The sequence below is a fragment of the Protopterus annectens genome, chromosome 8.part0 (assembly GCF_019279795.1).
Source record: "Protopterus annectens isolate FY-2018-M chromosome 8.part0, PAN1.0, whole genome shotgun sequence".
Lineage (NCBI taxonomy): Eukaryota > Metazoa > Chordata > Ceratodontiformes > Protopteridae > Protopterus > Protopterus annectens.
In genome coordinates this window covers 417,250,548-417,270,513 of record NC_056741.1, presented here as the reverse complement: position 1 = coordinate 417,270,513, position 19,966 = coordinate 417,250,548, and the positions used below count along the sequence as shown (strand labels likewise).

At 37.1% G+C, this 19,966-nt stretch overlaps 1 protein-coding gene across 1 annotated transcript in view; it reads right to left on the bottom strand.

Annotated features, from left to right (window-relative positions):
* RORC (RAR related orphan receptor C) overlaps positions 1-19,966 on the bottom strand; it is a 2,019,495-nt gene that overhangs the window by 61,561 nt on the left and 1,937,968 nt on the right. The window contains 1 exon segment of the mRNA XM_044079934.1: positions 2,011-2,143. Coding sequence (XP_043935869.1) covers positions 2,011-2,143 — 133 coding nt within the window.

Sequence of the window (19,966 nt, the reverse complement as noted above, 5' to 3'; positions counted from 1 at the left end):
ACCACGTTGTCAGATATACAGATGAGTGTGACATCATCTGCGTACTGTATTAGAGATGCCTGTTTTGTGGATGTGTGGAGGGTGTTGTTGAAAATGTTAGAGAGGAGGGGACCAAGGATACAGCCTTGTGATACACCAGTGGTGACTGGGAGGTACAGAGAAAGGGTGGAGTGCCATTTCACTAACTGATATGTATTAGATAGGTAGTATCTGAACCAAAGAAGGGGGGGCTGAGACAGACCTAATGAGAACATCTGAAGTAGAAGTTTGCTGTGACAAACTGTATCAATAGTTTAGACAAGTCTAGAACTAAGGATGAGATTAGTTTGCTGTTATCTCTAGCTTTATTGATAGTATCTACATAGCTTAGAAATGCAGTGTTAGTACCACAAGAAGGATGGAAGCCATGTTGTGTGGGGGATAGCAGTTCTTCCTGCAGGAGGTAGTTTAGCGATTGTTTTTGAATACATTTTTTAGTATTTTGGCGAGGAGAGATAAAATTGCTATAGGTCTAAAGTTAGCAATGTCTGTTGAACTTCCTCCTTTGTGCAGAGGGATAATGTGCAACTTCTTCCAGAGAGGGAGAATGTGAGATTACTGGATTGACCTATTTATAAGGATTGAGACAGGACATGCAATTCTATCGGCTGCTTTTTAAAGTACTCATTTGGAAGGTCATCAGCTGAAGTAGGGCATAGTTTGAGTTTGTGTAAGAGTAGGATGTGGGGACAGGTTTGAAGGTGAAAGTGTATGTGGTGATATGTGGCTGTTGGTCAAGGTTAGGATTAGATGTCGAGGAATCCTTGGTAACAGATGCTATACTATCAATGAAATAAGAGTTGATTTTCATTGTGACAAGCGGGCAGGATTAGGATGTATGTCTCCTCCTAGAAGAATTTTAGTACACTGGGGAATTACTGATTTATTGTACAGTATTTTCCACTTAATTTTGTTTTGGATTGAGTTAAAAATGGAGTTACTCAGTCTATATCTGGATTAAAGGTTTGGGGTATCATTAAATAGGTTAAGTGCAATGGGTGGATAATGTAGGGAGGAAATATATATATATGTATATATATATATATATATATATATATACACATATATATATATATATATATATGTGTGTGTGTGTGTGTGTGTGTGTGTGTGTGTGTGTGTGTGTGTGTGTGTGTGTGTGTGTGTGTGTGTGTGTGTGTACGTGTGTGTGTGTGTGTGTGTGTGTGTGTGTGTGTGTGTGTGTGTGTGTGTGTGTGTGTGTGTGTGTGTGTGTGTATACATATATACACACACACACACACACACACACATGCTTCATCAAACCTTGAACATTCAAAAAAGTGAACACAGAAAGAATGATAATTTTAGATCAAAATCTAAAATGATCGCAAGGAAAAAAAAAAGAAAACTAGTTTTACAAGGGACCAAGCCCTCTTTCCCCACATCCCCACACCTCCTGTTAATTATATATACCAAACATCTTTACCCCATTGTACCAGAATCTCATGCAAAGGCCTGCTGGCAAAAACTCCCTAGAGAAGAATGTTCACTCATATGAGCATTCACTCTTCTTTACAGGCTAAAGTGAATTCATTCATAACAGCATTTGCAGTTCTGACCCATAACCATATATATTTATACATGCACATATATCTCAGATGCATTCATGCATATATCTAACATATGTGTGTTTGTGTGTATATATATCTACATGTGTAAAATAGATATGTGTTCAATAATTCTATGTTGCATCTGACTGCTACAGTGACCCAGTGAACAATTACCACCATCCAGAATTTACTGTCTGTCTTCCATGTGACAGTCCCCATGTACACATTTTCAAATGTGAAAAAATAAGGATCTGTTTAGTTTTTCCTTAGTCCTTGCTAAAATGAAGAAATGAAGTTAGAATTAATGCTTTATGCTTTGACCACAATATTACTTTTTGTTAGAAAACATAAGAATCTAACCTGCAAGCTTAAATTAATGCTCTGTGCTAAGAAATGTTACCTGCTTTTAGAAGAGCAATCTGATCATTCTGGCAGAGTTCCATGAATCCACTAATTCTCTTGGCGAATTCCACAATATACTGGATAGCATCTGTGATCCGGCAGGCACATCGCTCCCACATCTCTTCCATTGACTTAAAAAGGCAAAACATAACAACATTCATGAAGAATTTAGTAACAGATTCAGTAAAAGCCAAACAGGGCAAAACAGTTCTGGAAATAAGGTTACAGTCCAAAGAATGGAACAGTACTAGCAGTAACATGAAAAGTGTTTCTGCATTCACCAGATCCTATTTTTGAATTAAACTGGCCCACCTCACTTAACATTCCCCTCAGTTTTGGATCCTAAGGTGAAATAAGTACTGTGGGACTCTCAGCATGTTCAGCTTTCTTCTGGTAAAACATAAATACCTTGTTCAAACATACAGAAGGGTGCCTGTTTAAAATACGAGAGCTGTAAATTTGATTTCAAAACTCTGGAATTAAAGATGCAAATGAGAAGGGTTATACACTAAATCTGAGACTAATGTATCTTAGATGATTTTTCTCTGAAATACTGCAGTCTCAGAAACAGTATATATACATATATATATATATATATATATATATATATATATATATATATATATATATATACATATATATAAATGAGTGTGTATGGGTGACACAGCAGAACAGCGGATAGTGTTGTTGTCTCACAACAAGAAGTTCCCTGGTTTGAATCATGGCTGGGTTGCCTTCTTTGCAGACTCTGCTCTGGTTTCCTCCAACATAACAAAGACATGCAGTAGGTGGATTGGACACTACAAATTGGTCATAGGTGCAAGCATGTGGTGTGGAAACACTACCTTGGCTCTAGATGATTGTCACTAGTGAAGTGACACACCAACCCCACATGCAAAAATTGGACAAAGGGGTGATGGATGGATGTAAATGAGGCTGAGGACTTCCACATATCAGGGATGCAATGGAATGACACCCCCTCCCTCAGGAAATCGTTTGAAAGGTGTTAACATCAGATTTTCAATTCACTGTTTTTCTAGTTGAAACATCATTTATATTTCCAAGTGTTGGGATTCTCACTACAAGGTTTCACACTTCTGATAGTCCCTGGGAAGACAGCATCGGTAATTCACAGTAACCCATCTCCATCCCAGAACAGTGGTCACACCAGTGAGTCATAGGAAAATTGAAAATAGGTTCAAGCTGTAAAGACACATATCTAAAATTTGTTACTAAGCACTTAATATTCAATCTTTTTATCATTTCACAACAGAAGTTCATAGGTTCAGCTGTCAAACTTACAGCCTACTGCCCTTCAAGAAGCTTGAGTGTTGTAACTTTATTCTGACATTTTCTAACACACACACACACACACACACACACACACACACACACACACACACACACACACACACACACACACACGCACGCACACACAGACACACATATAGTCTGTGTGTTTGTGTGTATATATAAAGATTATTTCTAAAGAAAGAAAGTTAATAACTGACAATGTCTGAACTTAAGACTAAGTTTAAAATATGTTCTATAATCTTGAAAGGTAACATGTAATGTATCTGTCATGTATTTGTTTTATTACTAGTATTTATTTCAGTAGTAGGCCCCCTAGGCATGTTAAAACAGAACCCACTCAGGCTTTGCTTTATACTGTAGTTGTTCCTGGTGGATACAGCTACCTCTATGTAGCTATTACCATGCTTGTATAAGGTTTCAGTGGACAGTTCAGCACAGACAGCAGTGTTCTCAGGGTTTATGAGTGCTTGAAATTTTGACAGGTTATCACTTAATAGTAAAATGTTAGCCTTAGAGCAGTTCCTTTACATTCCAGGGTTACCTGGTGTTGCAGGTTATTTTTTTATACTTCAGAGGAGACCAGTTTTGTGGCCTGAACTTAACAGACAGGACATTACACTGGTGGGTGTGCAGCACCCCCCCCCCCATATTAGTGAGGACCAGATCCAGTATTTTTGTGCACTTGGTCTGCATATTGACAATCTAGTACAGAGAGTGGTTGTTTACAAAATCCAATAATCTTTGCGCCTGCACATTTGCTGTTGTATATGATTCCCAATTAACAGTGTGGTAATTAAGGTTGCTCATGAATATGGTACTGGGTTGGATGCTGAGTGTTTCCAATAATCTTAAATGCATGGTATGGGTTTCCTGGGACATAGAGGGAGACCTACAACTTGCAATGAAATGGTATGGGATTTTGCCTGTGGTGATTTGAATGTGGAGAAGCTCAAGTTCTGTTTGACCAGCCTTGAGGTATATTTATTTTTGAGGTAAATCAAAGACACCTCCACCTTTATTTCTTGCCTGTGTAGAAGCTACTCTAAATCTGTGGAAAACATTACAGCCTAACACTGCAGGGGTGCTCTCTGTGGCTTTAAACCATGTCTCAGTGACTGCACACATTATTTAGGGTGAGGAGAGCTTTCAAGGAATGGAGTTTCTTGTTTACACTCCTAGCACTGAGCAGTAACACCTTTAGATTTTTTTAGTTTTGATATTGCTATGTTGGAAGCACTTTCGATTTAGCATTGCCTAAAACGGCGTTATGGGGGGGGACAGACAATACTTTAGCTAATATTTGAAAGCTTAAAGGGAGAGGTGCAGTCCATGCTAACAATCCTCTTGCATGTTGACATATATTGCACACCCCTAGAATGACACCAGAAACTAAGCCAATTCTTAAAGTCAGTCATTTTCTGTTCATATTTTGGCATCATCCTTGGAGAAGGCAGAATGATGCTCATTGCTAGGTTCATATCAGCGCTTCACCATATGTGGGTGTACATATCTGCTTCGTGCTGTGTGTGATGGGTGCAGCTTGTGTACTACAGACAACCTAAATGACATTACGAGTGCTTTCATGTCAGCGCTTTGTCAACATGACATTGTGTAAATACATCAGTTGTACAAGTTATCAGTTTGAGGATTAGCTGGTTGTCAGTAAACATGAGGAAATTCTTACATTACCTCAGGATATCCATATTCACCAAGCTACTAATGGACATAGTGGAAAAGTTCATATCCATGGCAATAGACCTTCTTTATTGGTTAGACAGTTGCGGTGAGAACATAGAGTAAAGTCAGGAGTGTCTGGTTTGCAACTCTGGGGACAGTGCTCGTCATGACACAAAGTAGCTGCCCTCTACGCAACTAGGCATTGGTGAAATTTCAAGGGTGATTTTATAGGGAAAATGTCAACTGAAGGTGCCTGTGTCTATACAGGGCACCACAAAACAATTGAAAGGAAACTACTACAGTAGACCATGACAATTTATGGATGAAGTACTTAAGGAAATATTCTGAAGTTAGGTTAGATTAGGTTAATCAAGCAGTACTTACTGAAAAGAAAGAATTAGCTTTTTCAAGAATGCTGACTAATATGGATTCACTGAACTTGCTACTGCCTGGCCTAAATCATGTTTCTTTTGTGGGGATTTTCTCATTTTAATTAATGACTTTGACAAAGTACAGTGTAACTGGTGTGGGGAGAAAGGACATACAGCAAGAAGATATGTGTCTGAATGCAGGTTGTATAAAAAAGTAACACTTTTGAATGGATTGTGAAAAGCAAGCAGTACATAAATAATAAAAAAGAAGGGGAAAGGGAAGAAAGCGTACACTAAGAACACCAACAATAAGCTGGGGAGAGGGTGGCCTAGGTGAAGACGAACTGTAGAAGAAGGAAAATATATGGAGGGAAAATGGGAGGAAAGAGGGTGCATGTATGACGAGAAGTCAAAGGAAGTGATTGACAGCAATATTTTTTTGGAAGTTCTAACCAGTGAAAACCCTGATTCTGAGGATCAAGGACTATTTGTACATAAACCCAGGAAAAATATTTAATAGGGGAAAGAGTATAAATAAGAAAATTAAAATTTAAAAATATTTCTCATAAACTTAAAAAAAAAAGGAAAGCAACACATTTAGATTATTTTCAGTAAACGTGAACAGTATAATTAACACTGCAAGAAGGACAGAGATACTGAAATGGTGTGCTAAATGAGATGAAGATATCATCTTACAGACATGTACGATTCAAGACAAGTGAAAAAAGACTGCAAGCAGAAAAATCGTGCAGTAGAAATATAATATGAAACGTAGGAAGTGAAAGTCGCTCTGAATTAGCTGTTTTGTGTAATGAAACAGTGAAAATACTAGATGCAATGTTGGTAAGGTTAACTGTTGTGGATGTGAGACGGACAGAATATTTTTATAGAATTATAGCATTATATGCATATATAACTAGCAAAGAAGAGATAATCTGCTTCATGAAATATTAGACCGTGTGGTGGTTAACATAACAATTATAAACTACAGTGGACTTTGTGATTTAAGAGGAAATGTAAAAAGAAAGGGAAAGATCTAAAAAATAAAGGAAGTGATAAAAGGTGGTGCATTAGCTGTGAGGAACAAAAGCTGGTGGACTTATAGAAAGGGGGCACTTGGATCTGAAACTGACTATTTCTGAAGACTTAGAGTAAGAGATGGCGATAAGATTGTGATGGGTTTTTCACGCCATTTAGCACTATGGATGGAGATGATAGATGAAAAGAAGTATATTAAAATAGGAAAGGGCATAAAAGTAAGAAATTGGAGAGTGAGAAGTATTGCAGTTATGGAAGAATCATCTAACCATGAAAGACTTTTAGAAAAACTGGTCTGAGTGGTGGATTGAACTTAAAAAGAAGTATAAAAAGTGTTTTATTCAGTGACATATTGATGACAGAAAGTGAATTATGGGGAAATGTATACAAATGTATTACAGAATTTAAAGAATAATACAAGAGAATATTATGTTATGGAAAAAATAAATGTATACAAGAAACTGAGGAAAAATAAGGCATTACTGTTTAGGTACAGATGGGATTTACAATGGAAAAGGAAGGAAGTATCTACATATTTGGTTAAAAGGAGGACATCCGTATAATGATAGAAATGAAAAACATAAAAGAAGAGGTACAAAGCACACACAAGCCAATTATTAGTATTGAAGTACAGCAGGTAGAAAATATGTATAGGGACGGAAAATAAGAGAGTGAATGGAAAGCAAAAAAAAAAAATCTAGAACACGTTAAGGAAGAATTTGAAAAATAAATTACTATTAGTGAATTGGATGAATTACTTAGCAAAGTAAGTGTGGATTCAGTATCAGGCCCAGATGGTACTGTGTACGAGAACTTAATGGACTAAAAAGCAGAGTATTTTGTGTACTGACTGAATGGCTGGAGGAAGGATTTGTTTATGAAGAGATATGTACTGGAATATTCAAATTTATATGGAAGAAAGATGAGAAGAATGAAATAAAAAACCTGCAGACTCATCACACTAAATAACACAGATTATTAATGTTATTTTATGGGAATAATACACAGAAGACTGGTAAGGATGAGGGATGTTATAGAAGAAAGGATATATGGTATAAAAGGAAAGGGATGTCAAGAACTGCTACTGGCTGCTCAAGAAATTGTGGATGATGTTATAAATAAAAGGGAGGATGTGAAACTTATGGTAGGTGATATTAACAAGGGATTTCATACAGGAGGGCATGATGCTTTAAGGGAGGTTATGAAGACGTATGCAATAGTTAACACAGTTAGGAATGTGTGTACGTCAGCATATCACAATCTGAGAGTGAGAGTTTTAGCGAATGGCTGGCTGAGTAAAGAAATATGGATGAAGTGTGGTATAAGGCAAAGATGTAATGAGTGGAATATGTTTGCACTGGTGAATGCAATAGTGAGTGAAGTAGCTTATAAATAAAAATATGTTAGATATGTCATAAAAGGATGGGAATTCTGCTAGTTTTGCCATACACAGATGATACAGTTGCAGCTGCTAAGAACAAAACATGGATAAAGGAAGTGTTGGTTTGGCTGAATGGATGCTTAAAGGAAATGAGAATTACCTTGAATAATGATAAAAATGATAAAAGGGTTTTGATAATGTGGTGAAAATTGGGGGTGTACATTTTTCATTGAATGAAGTGTTTTTTCTAGGAATACAGTTTGGGAAAAATGATGTAGTTATGACACAATGGGATGGTTTGATACAAGGAATGAAAGAAATATGTGTTCTGAGGATGTATAGATTAGCAATCAGAGAAAAGGTTTATCTGATCAATTCAGTATTAATGGAAATAGCTTGTATGTCAAATGTTTATAAGATCCTAGTAAAATATGAAAAGGAAATTGTCCAACTGATGTTCTCTTTCATATGGGGTTCAAGACTAAACACAGTGAAAAGAGGTGTGTTGGATATGAGTGAAGATGAAGGGGACTGGTGTTATTAACTCCAGTCATTTTTTTCTTCTTCTTTAAGCACGTAAATAGTATTAAAATGGGTAAAGGAAGAGAATGAGAATTTAATCGTGAAAATGTTTAAATATAAGTACAGCATTTCTAGGATATTAGGAAAGTAAGAAGATGAGAAAAATATTTAAACAAAGAAATTAAAAATGATCAATAACAAATACATGGAAAGGAGTTTGGAGTGAATTTACATATTATTCCCCAAGATATAAAAACTGGGCTAGGCTAGACAGAATTTACATTTCACAGGAACATGTGCATTTCATTGAAGATCTTGATACTCACCCAATAACTATAGGTGCATAGATGTATAGGTGCATAGACTAGTACTAAGCTAACTGCCCTTGCAAGCCATTTTAAGCCTAGCCAATTTGTGAGACTCAAACCCTGCACCTTGTGTTTGTAAGGCAAACACCTTAACCATTAGGCCACCCCTCCCAACCGATCATGCACCAATAATAGCTAAAATAAAAGCACAAGGTAATGAAGTAAAAATGAGACATTGGTGCTTTCCCACCCATCTGTTGAAAAGAGAGGAATTTAAGGAATGGGTAGTGGAGATTATTCAGGACTTGTTAGAGAAGATAGAAATTTCTTCTGAAAATATAGCTAGGGAGTGAGATAAAATTAAGGTGGACTTTAAAAATAGGGTGGAAATAAAAGAAAGGGAGCTATGGTTAATAAGTAACAAGAATTATTTAGAGGGACTGACGTATTGCAGAATAGGGGGACTCTCACAGAACACGATCAGGATCAACTGCAGAATGCTAGATGGAAAATAAGGGATTACCTTGACAATATTTATGAGTTTAGAAAGTTTGCTATTAAGCAACTGTTTTTTTAAATAATACTAGAGCTAAAAAAATGTTTAGCACAATGACTCAGTCAACAGAAAATAGAAAGGACTATCACCAAACTTAGGAAGCCTGAAACAAGAAAGGTAACAAGGGATGCTGTAGAGGTATTAGAAATATTTTGGAAATTCCATGACAGTCTCTATAATTCAGAAAAATATGAAAATCAAGAAAAGATGCAAATGGAAATGTTTATGGAAGAATTAAATATGTCAAGATTAGAGGTAATGAAGCTCAATTACTAATGGTTAGCATAGGATAAGATCAGATAAAAATTGTGATGCATAATCAATCTACAGGAATGTCCCAAGGAATAGATGGTATTCCTGTGGAAGTTTGGAAGCTAGGAAGAAAAAATTGATGAATATCTGGAAGGTTTTGTTTAACAGTATTTTAAGTGGAGGAGAAGTACCAACATCCTGTAAGAAAGCAGTGGTAGTTGTAATACCTAAACAGGGTAAAGATCCATCAGCTCCAGCATCCAAATATGTAGTAAGTAATGGTTTTAATAAAGATGTTTCTTGTTTAAAAAAAGCAGAAATTGAATAGTTTATGTAATGTTGCTTAGGTTATACGATATACAGCAAAATATGTGAAGTAAAATGTTTGTTATGTCATTTATAGTGTGATTACTTTCATATGAATGTAAATTTGCATTATTCAATAAAGGTGTTTGGAAAAAATAGGTCAAATACATGGAAAATAAAAATGGATGATATTGATGATATACAGAAAGATAAAAGCATAAGGTATAATGTTGTTTATTGTTTGTCTTTTCGGCTTTTCCCGGTTAGGGGTCTCCACAGCGGAACTCCGGTCCACTAATGATTGGCAGTAGATTTTTATGGTGCCGAGTTGCCAGCCCAATTCCCAACCTTCAGCGAAGGCACGCCCATTCACGCATGTCTTTCGGAGGCCACTCGACTGTGGGGAGGACATGTAGACTCCACACAGAAGGCACTCCAGCCAAGAATGGAACAGAAGAACTTCTTGCTGTGAGGCAACAATGCTACCGCTGTACCAAAAAGTGATAAAATCAAATTATTATGGAAATCTATGGGAAAATTACCAGTAAGAAGTGATTAAAGTCATTAAAGTAAGGAAAAAGTGGTGTACCAAGATAGCAGAGTGTCAGGAATTCCTACAGAGACTCATAATAAATAAGTTATCAGTAAAGAGGAATATGCCATTTAAAAATAAAGCTGAAAGTGTGTGCTTATTTTGCCAGGAGGAAGACAAAACAGAACATGTTTTTTTAATGTTAAAGAGTGGTGAAACTCTGAAGAAGGTTGTTTGAAGAAAAAAATGATATTAATGACATAAACAATACAGATATGCTTATGATTATGTATGGATATTATAAGAATAATAAAAAAGAGTATGTGAGAAACATAGATAATAATTTATTGTATATAATATGGGTCATTTGGAAAGAAAACTTGAATGAAATTTTGTTAAATGGGAAATTATTTTTGGCAGATATACTGCAAAATATCAGACTGTGGCTGTGGAAGAAGGATTGGGAGTCAATTATGGAAGCATAGCAATGAGGATGAGAAAAATGATAAATAGTAAAAAAATAGAAATGTGTATATATGTGCCTGCAAATATGTACATTTTGTAAAATATTCAAAAAATATTCAACTTTGTCTTTAACTGTTATGTAGACTGCATTTCTCTATCGTGCAATTACTGTATCACACTGTTCTCACTATTAACTCATGTGGCCAGTTTTTATCACTAACTGTGCCATTTTTTTGTTAAATTTGTTACTTTATTTAATTATTTACTAATTATGGTTAGATAACTAATTTCTTTACTGACTTGCTTTGTACATATTTGATTAACACTGACTATTTGTATGTATGGAGCTTTTCTCCCCGGGCCTTCATTGAAAATGGGACTCATGCCCAGTCGGAAATTACCCAGTAAACAAACAAAAAAACAAACAAAATAAATAAATAAACAAATAAATAAAATAACTTTTTATTTACTGTTAAATAAAAGAATCATACTCTTTTCAATAGGTGCCATGGGATCTTGTAGAGCCACTTAGTTACCATTGGATGGCACACTCACGATTGCCGCACTGCAGTGTCAGCAATCCAATCACCTTTAGTGGGACTAGAACCCACAGATGTCTGATCTTCCAATACGAATGGCAAGTGTGCTACCTGCTGCACTATGGATATTGTATTGTTGTGGACACTATCCCTAAACACTTAGTTTCCCCTGAAATCACTTTGAAACAAGTTGTAGAATCCCTGTCAATGCTAAAAATAAGGCTGTCATGTGCTCAGACAACCTACCAGACTGCATTTATATAAGTGCCAATGCATGCACTATGTGAATCTCTTCTTAAAGTGTTAAATCTTCACCTATCTACAGGGTTAGCGCATAATACCTGGAGATTAGCCACTGTGACTCATGTACACAAGGGTGGCCTCCCTAAGGACCCAAGTAATTTTAGGCTCACTAGCCATACATGCAAAGCAAAGAAACATATCCTAGTATAACTTATTTCTTATTTATGTGAACATAGACAAGTTCACTCATCTACATATAACTCAACCAATCTGATTTTGTGAAGGGCAGGTCCTGTTTGACAAACTTAATAACTTTCTTTGAAAAAGTTACAGAAGCTGTGGACAGCAGTCACTCAGTAAATGATATTTTTCTAAACCTGGCTACAGGTTTTGTCACTAACCCCTATGCTCATATTAATGGAACATTAGATAAACCTAATGTAAACCCTTATGTTGTCCAACAGATTGCAAATTGGCCATGCAACATGTCCTAAGTTGTGAAAATTGCTGGCACCCTCTCTAATGGAAATTGTAATTAGTAGGGCACTACAGGGATCAATGCTATGCCCTCTGTTGCCTGACATTTACTCTGCAGACATCCAAATCAATATAAAAAAAGTGTGTCCGACCAAGTGTTCTAATGGTTGCAAGATAGGAACTATTACCTGCTACTCTACTGATAGTAAACAGGTCAAGCAAGGACTGGAACACAGACCAGCCTGCAGTATTGAAGACGTCCCAAGCTAAATTAAAAACAGCTGCTCTCAGCATATACATTACAAATGGCACTCCTATTCATAACTTCATAATCTTGATTATTTTGCAGTGTAGGTCCTACTATCCAACAAAAAATGCAGCTTCTGGCAATCCACATTGGAATTTCTTATAGTTCATATAATCATTTAAGTCTTTATTAAAAGTAATAAATGTTTCAACATTATGAATTTACAAGGTAGTCTAGTCCACAAGTGTGGAATAAACTCCATTGTTGCAGTTTTATTTATAAGCACCTTACATAATGGGCATCCATTCCTGTTTTTAATGTACTGCTTGAGAAGAGTTAGTCCTAAATTACTCCTTATTAAAGTATTGGATAACACTTCAAATGGCAGGCAAAGTTTACCTCTTAAATGCCTATATAAAATGACACAGACGTTTAAACTCTTCAGCCAATTAAATGACTTTAAATAGTCTTAAACTATTTATATATTTATTTATGTGTATTTTTGTTTATTTTTGTGAATGTATGTTGAATTTTTTGTGTCTTTCGGCTTTTCCCGGTTAGGGGTCTCCACAGCGGAACTCTGGTCCGCTTATGATTGGCAGTTGATTTTTACATACCGGCTTGTCAGGTCTGATGCACAACCTTCAACGAAGGTACGCCCATTCATGCATGTCTCCACGCAGAAGACGCTCTAGCTGAGAATCGAAGCGGACAGCATCTTACTGCGAGGCGACAACGCTACTGCAGCACCACCACCGCGGTGTGAATGTATGTTGAATAAATTCTAATAATCCCAGACTGGCTAAGACAAACTGCAGAAGCCCACACTGTATTCAATAGTTGGTCTTACTATTTACTTATAACATAACATAAGCATTATGTTTTCATCTTTGGATGGTATTGTTTTTATAAATAAACCAAAGTTTCTCACTGCTCAGTGCTTTATATCCATTATATATTTTTAAAGGTAAAATCCTTAAAAATAGTGGTTCCCAAGTCCTTTATGTATTCACATTAGTAGGTTTTCCTGTCCTAATGTAACTTGTAGGTTTATGTTAGTACAAAATGAAAGAACGTTACACTTATTTGTATTAAATATCAATCCATTAGCTTTTGACAATGTTTTGATTTTATCCAAATAATCATTTAGTTGAATTACATCTTCAGATGATTATAGTATTACTCCAGTCTTACAGTCATCAACATATCTTACAAGTCCAAAAGTTAAGTAATACTTGAAAATCAGTAAATATTAAAGTAAGTAATACTGGGCCCAGAACAGAACCCTGTGGCACTTCAGTTTAACATTCTTCCACGCTTTTAGTCAGACCACCTGGGTACATATCAGCAACTAATTTTTGTTTGATTATCATGTTCCCACCATAGTCAGGAAATCCTTTAATCTGCCACAGTTAATTTCCAAGGGAATTTTTCTCAAGATGCAAATAAGTCATCCTACTGCTATATTCTTCTCTTACCAGCCCATCACAAAGTATGGGGCCTCTTCTGATTTGTATAAAGCTATGCATATTGCTCAGCCAGAGAGGCTCCAAAGACTGCTAACCAAGAAAATTAAAGGCCTTAAATCCTTAAGCCATCTGAATAAATTAGACCACTAACCTACTGACTGCTCCAGGGTGACCTATGTCTTGCTTTTTGAGCCATAAAAGACCTAGTCCTAACTGACCTCCTATTTCTTCACAAAAGCAGTGGCTTTGCAAATACCTTTACTAAGGACATAAATCTACATCAAGAAATAAACAAGACTCACTGAAAGGACGGTTTCCTAACTCAAAGTAACCCCAGCTTATGGAATAACTTACCAAAACAGGTCAAATAAAGTACGACTTTAGATACCTTTAGGTCTTGCTTAGCTGCCACGCTTTAGCTGCCTTGCAGTCTTGATTGGTGTATGCAAATTCACACAAGGGTTAGCATGTGTGGCTCTACTTAATTTCAGAGGTGAGCAATATTAAGTGCTTGAAAGGATGTCAAGAACTTTTACATGTATCTACTTAAGCGTGTAAAAGGTTAGACATCTTAAGTTCCCTGTGATCACCTGCCTAGTACTGCTCCTATGAAGGGTGGACAGTGCAGCGTTCTGGTACCATGTGATACTTTTCGTGTGTGATATCCCATCATGCTGTACTGTTTCTATCCATAATCGGCAACATGTTATGGTGCCTCACATACTGCCAGTGTGGGAGCAGCATGTACTTCCTGTTCTGTTGTTAGTAAGTGTATCCATTGTGTGTCAGCAGCTGACCACCATGCTAGCAAAGGTGCTGTTTCACTGTTGCACTGCCTCCTGCCCTTCACACACTACTTCCTTGCTCAACACTGTGTATTGTTTGTCTGGCTACTTTTCAAGTTCTGTTGTGCTGGGCTGTTCGTAGTTCTTCCTATGGCTCACCATACTTGCATATGTCCCCTTCTCTTCAACTTACCTTCACATATGGTTTACAGAAGCATATATTTCTATGGAGTAGATGGATTCCTCAAAAAGTATGTCTAACTTTGTCTTGTCAGCGAGTACATTGTTAGAATCTATATCTTTCTGAATGTATATTTAACCAAACTTGCATCACTACAACATACTTTAAAACTCTAAGGAAAGTGACTATTTGAAATCAAAATGGTAAAAGCATGCACCAAACCAGGAAAAACAGGAAAAAGAAAGGCAACACTGTAATCTGTCAGTGTCACAATTCTCAGTTTTCAGCAGAGGTTCTTTACATTTAAGACAAAGTCCATTAAACTAAAAAGGGAGATCAGGATGTTGTCAGTATGTATCTGAGGGGCATCTATTCTTACATCATCTCCATATTACAACATTGTGGCAGCAAACAGTTTCTGCAGCAATTTTACCCAACAGAAGAGGGTCAGAGATGCCAAACAACTAATTTCGAAGACACCCACTGTCTCACCTCCACCAGATTAACCAATTTCACTCTTCTGGTTCTTGTAACGAATGAGTACATTAAATCATCAATGTTCACTTCACTAGGTCAATGAGGTAATTTTTGTTAGGTCAGCTGATTTGTAAATCCCACCAGTTATGGATTTGTTAGGGCAGACGGCAGGAGAAATTATGAAAATAAAAACAACTGCCTGCTAAAAACCTGACTGGAAGTAGCTGCAGACAAAAAAACAGAAATAAGAAATTCAGCAGAAAGGAAGAGGAGATGGTTACTCATAACATTCAGATATGAACTCACTTGTATATCTTACTTTCTGGAATGTGAAAGTGAGTTATGCCCACCCACTGTACTTAACTGACACTTATTACCCTTCTTTGAGAAAAAGCTGAATGTACCACTTTAATGGTGAGTTGTTGCAGAGTTGGCTTACACACACACACACACACACACACACACACACACACACACACACACACACACACACACACACACACACACACACACACACACACACACACAAACACTGCTAGATGCACAGATGGACCTAGTTAATATATTAAAATGTGAATGATGATGGGACAAGACTGAACCATGTACCGGTTGTAAATCCAACATTCTTCAAACAAAAGCTAGTTAATGTTTTAAAATATAAACTCAGGCAAAACAAAACTAATCCCACCCTTTTTGTAAATCCAAAATCCTTTACACAAAAAATTCAGAAGTCTCACTACTATATATGGCTCAACGTAACTGCAGAAAGCTAGAAACAACAAAAATTAAAGTTTGTGTTGGAAAATTAAAACGGGTACATATTAATAAATAGCTGCCCTGCCTCCAATGCATGGAATGCTATAAGTAAACATTGCCAAGATCAGATAAGTGTTCATACCTCTCAACTGTACATATTTTCAAAGGATGTCCAGATTTTTGTCTCATAACTTTGGTTTATTTCTCATAAAACCCATGGTTTTCTGGCAAATCCCTGGAATGATCTGAGGATTGAAGTCACTAAATAATGACACACATTTGAGTTTCAAAATTCATATTCTTCAGAAAAATGGATGCTAAGACAGATCTTGTTGTTGTTTGTCTTTTGACTTTTCCCAGTTAGGGGTCACCACAGAGGAACTCCGGTCTGCTAATGCTTGGCAGTTGATTTTTATGGTGTCGAGTTGCCAGCCCAACGCCCAACCTTCAACAAAGGCACGCCCATTCAACACATGTCTTTCGAAAGCCCACTCGACCGCGGGGAGGACATGCAGACTCCACACAGAAGGCACTCCCAACCCAAGCCGAGAATCGAACGGGAGAACCTCTTGCTGTGAGGCAACAACGCTACCGCTGCACCACCGCAGAATTATTTATTTATTTATTTATTTTATTTTACATTTGTTGACCGGGATAGTCCGACTGGATGCATGTCCATTTTCAGCGGAGGCCCGGGGAGAAAAGCTCCACAGAGTAAAAAATAAACATTAATTACATTCAGATACATACAGATAATATACAGTTACAGGGATAAATTTTAGATACATTTTTCAGCAGAGTGAATTAGATACAATTCAAATACAATAACATTTCTATAAGTTGTTACACTGGGTCGGGGAGAGTTAATCAGGATTAATACATGGGCAAAGCCAATGAGACTTAAAATATAGCTTAAGATTATTTTTGAATTGACAGAGGGAGGTGGAAAGTCTTAGGTTATTAGGGAGGGAATTCCAAACCTTCCCTATGGAGTTGGCAAAGAGAGCTTCGCCACCCAAGTTGTTGGCTTTGATGGTTTGAACCAGAAATCTATTTGAGGAGCGAAGACAGCTAAGATTGGAGTAGGGAGTCAGTATTTCACTCAGTGAAGGGGTTTTTTCAGGTTCTTTGATTATTTTAAATGCTTCAGTGAGTTGGTTCATTTTGAGGAGGTTGGGTAGTTCAAGCCAATCAAGTTTCCTTAGATTGTGACAATGATGAATTCAATGGGGAGCACATATTACAAATCTGGCAATGTGGTTATAGGCAACAGAGAGTTTTTTAATCTCATTTTTATTGATAAAGGAAAGGACAGGAGAGGCATACAGTAAGGTAGAGAGGAGATGTGTGCGTGCAATAGTGAGTTTGGCAGTAGGGGTTAGGAAGTTTTTGATTCTATACAAGGATCCGAGTTTCTTATTTACTGTTTTTGTGGTTTGACTGATATGGCTGTCAAATTTAAGCTTATTATCAATAGTTAACAGTTTGGTGGTGGTATCAGGCTCAATTTTGGTACCATTTGTAGATTGCACATAGAAGGTATTGTTATTAGATAGTGTAGAAAGTTGAACTGGTGGGGGCCCTGAGGAGGGAAAAAATATTAATAATTTGGTTTTTTTTGGATTTAGGATGAGTTTCCGCGCTGCGAGCCACTTTTCTACTGCAGTAAAGGAGTGTTGGGTGACTACTTGTAGATCAGTGAGAGAGACTGCAGAACATATCAGGGTGGAGTCATCTGCATATTGGATACAGGTGGCTTTAGGGATAATAGTGTGGAGTTCATTTATGAATACAGAAAAGAGGAGGGGACCTAGTATGGAGCCCTGAGGGACTCCTATGGTATTAGGCAGCAGGTGAGATAGCTTATTTTGCCATTGGACTGCTTGTTGTCTGCCAGAGAGGTAGGCCTTGAACCAGCTGAGAGCTGGATTATCAAGGTGTAAGGTTTCTAGGGTATGGAGCAGAATCTCGTGATTGACCATGTCAAAAGCTTTTGACAGATCAAGAAAGAGTGCAGAAGTTATTTTTTTTGCTGTTACAGTTTTTATTAACTGAGTCCGTAATGGAAAGTAGAGCGGTGGTCGTACTATGGTGGGGTCTGAAACCGTGTTGAGTATGGGACAAAAGATTATTTAGGTTGAGATAATGAAGTAACTGTTTATGAACGCATCTTTCCATAATTTTGGCTATTGGAGACAAAATTGCTATGGGTCTATAGTTAGATGGTTCAGTGGAGGAGCCGCCCTTGTGAAGTGGAATGACATAGGATATTTTCCATATGGCAGGGATGGTGGCTTCAGTTATTGTTCGGTTAATAAGAATTGAGATGGGGTAGGCTATAACGTCTGCTGCTATTTGCAGGTATTCAGCTGGGAGTCAATCGGCAGAGAGAGTGGTTGGTTTGAGTTTCTTCAGTAAGGCTCTAATGTAAGAGGTGGGTGTTGGCTGAAGAGTAAAGGAGAAGGATGGTTCCTCGGGGACATCAAGTAAGGGGGAAGAAGTTAGTTGGTTGGCTAGTGACTGTATAGTCTCTGTGAAGAAGGAGTTAAAGGTATTTGCTACTTCTTCTGGATTTTTTCCAATAAGTTTCTCTGGGGTGGGTGTAGACGATTTCCCTGAATGGAGGAGATTATTTAAGCCTGCCCAGAACTTCTTTGGATTGTTCTGGTGTTTATCTTGGAGATGACAAAAATAGTTCTTTTTGTCCAGGGTACTGTCTCTTTTCGTTTCATTTCTAAGCTGCTGGAACTTAATGCGATCTTGATGTGTCTTAGTTACTCGCCATTTGTCCCAGGCTTTATCTCTAAGTTTAATTTTAGATTTGGTTTCTGTAGTTAGCCAGGGTGCTATCCGTGTCTTGGTTCTGATATGCCGGTTAGGTGCATGAGAGTCCAGAATGTTAAGGAATGTGTCATTAAAGAAAGCCACACTCTCTTCAAGAGGCAGAGTTTTTAGCTTGGACCAGTTACAGGATTTGAGTTCTGTTAAAAATAGAGCTGGAACAAATTTCTTTTTATTTCTAACAAGTCTATATATGGGAAGATTTGAGTTGGTGAATTTGTGTTTAATTATGAATGTGATGAGGTGGTCACTAATGTCATTAGGGAGGGTCCCTGTAGTATACTTATGTGTCCCATTATTAGTAAGAATCCAGTCAATTATGCTCTCCTTTTGGTTAGTATTACCAATTCTTGTTGGGGAGACAATTTTTTGTGAAAATCCATATAAATTTATGGGCATGGGGTTAGTCTCGGTGGAACATTTGGTCCAATCAATATTAACGTCCCCTAAGACAATGGTTTCCTGAGGGTAGTTAGAAGCTAGCCAGTTTAGTGTTGATTCCAACGTTTCTAAGTTGCTCCCTGGCGGAATATAGATTACAATAAGATTGATGCTTTTTACATTATTTATGCAAAGTTTTAGGGCTAAATCTATCAATTTACTAACTTTATAAGAGCAATATTTAAAATGTGTCCCTATTTTTGGGCCTTTGTCCCCCCTACTATGTCAGGCTTTGTCCAGATTTCCTGCACTAAGAGGTTGAGAGGCATGCAAGTGCTGTGTCTTTACCTGTTCTGGCATTTTCTGACACATGGCTAAGTGTATCAGTCTAACAGTGAGTTGTTCCACAGTCGAATAACAAGTTGTACACAGGCAGGACCTAGTTAATGTTTTAAAATGTGAAGGCTGACAGGATGGGACACCAATCCACGTACTAGGTTTCAAATCTAACATTCTTCTCAAAAAACATCTCAAATAAACTGTGGAAAGTCAGAATGAAGTTAACATTGGAAAATTAAGACAGACATATATTAATAAATGTCTGCATTAGTTCTGGTATATAGAATGCTATAAATAACTATCACCAACAACAGATAAGTGTTGTTCAGCAGTCTTTAACAGTCACAAGAACCTGATAAAATGGTAAAGGTGTGCAAGTGCTACAGGAAATGGTTAATTATAGCATGCAGTGAGTCACTATGTGGGGGATAGGTCATGCATGCAGAAGTATGTTCATTTATCAGTTAACTCTGTTAACTGATTGTTTCCAGCCCCCT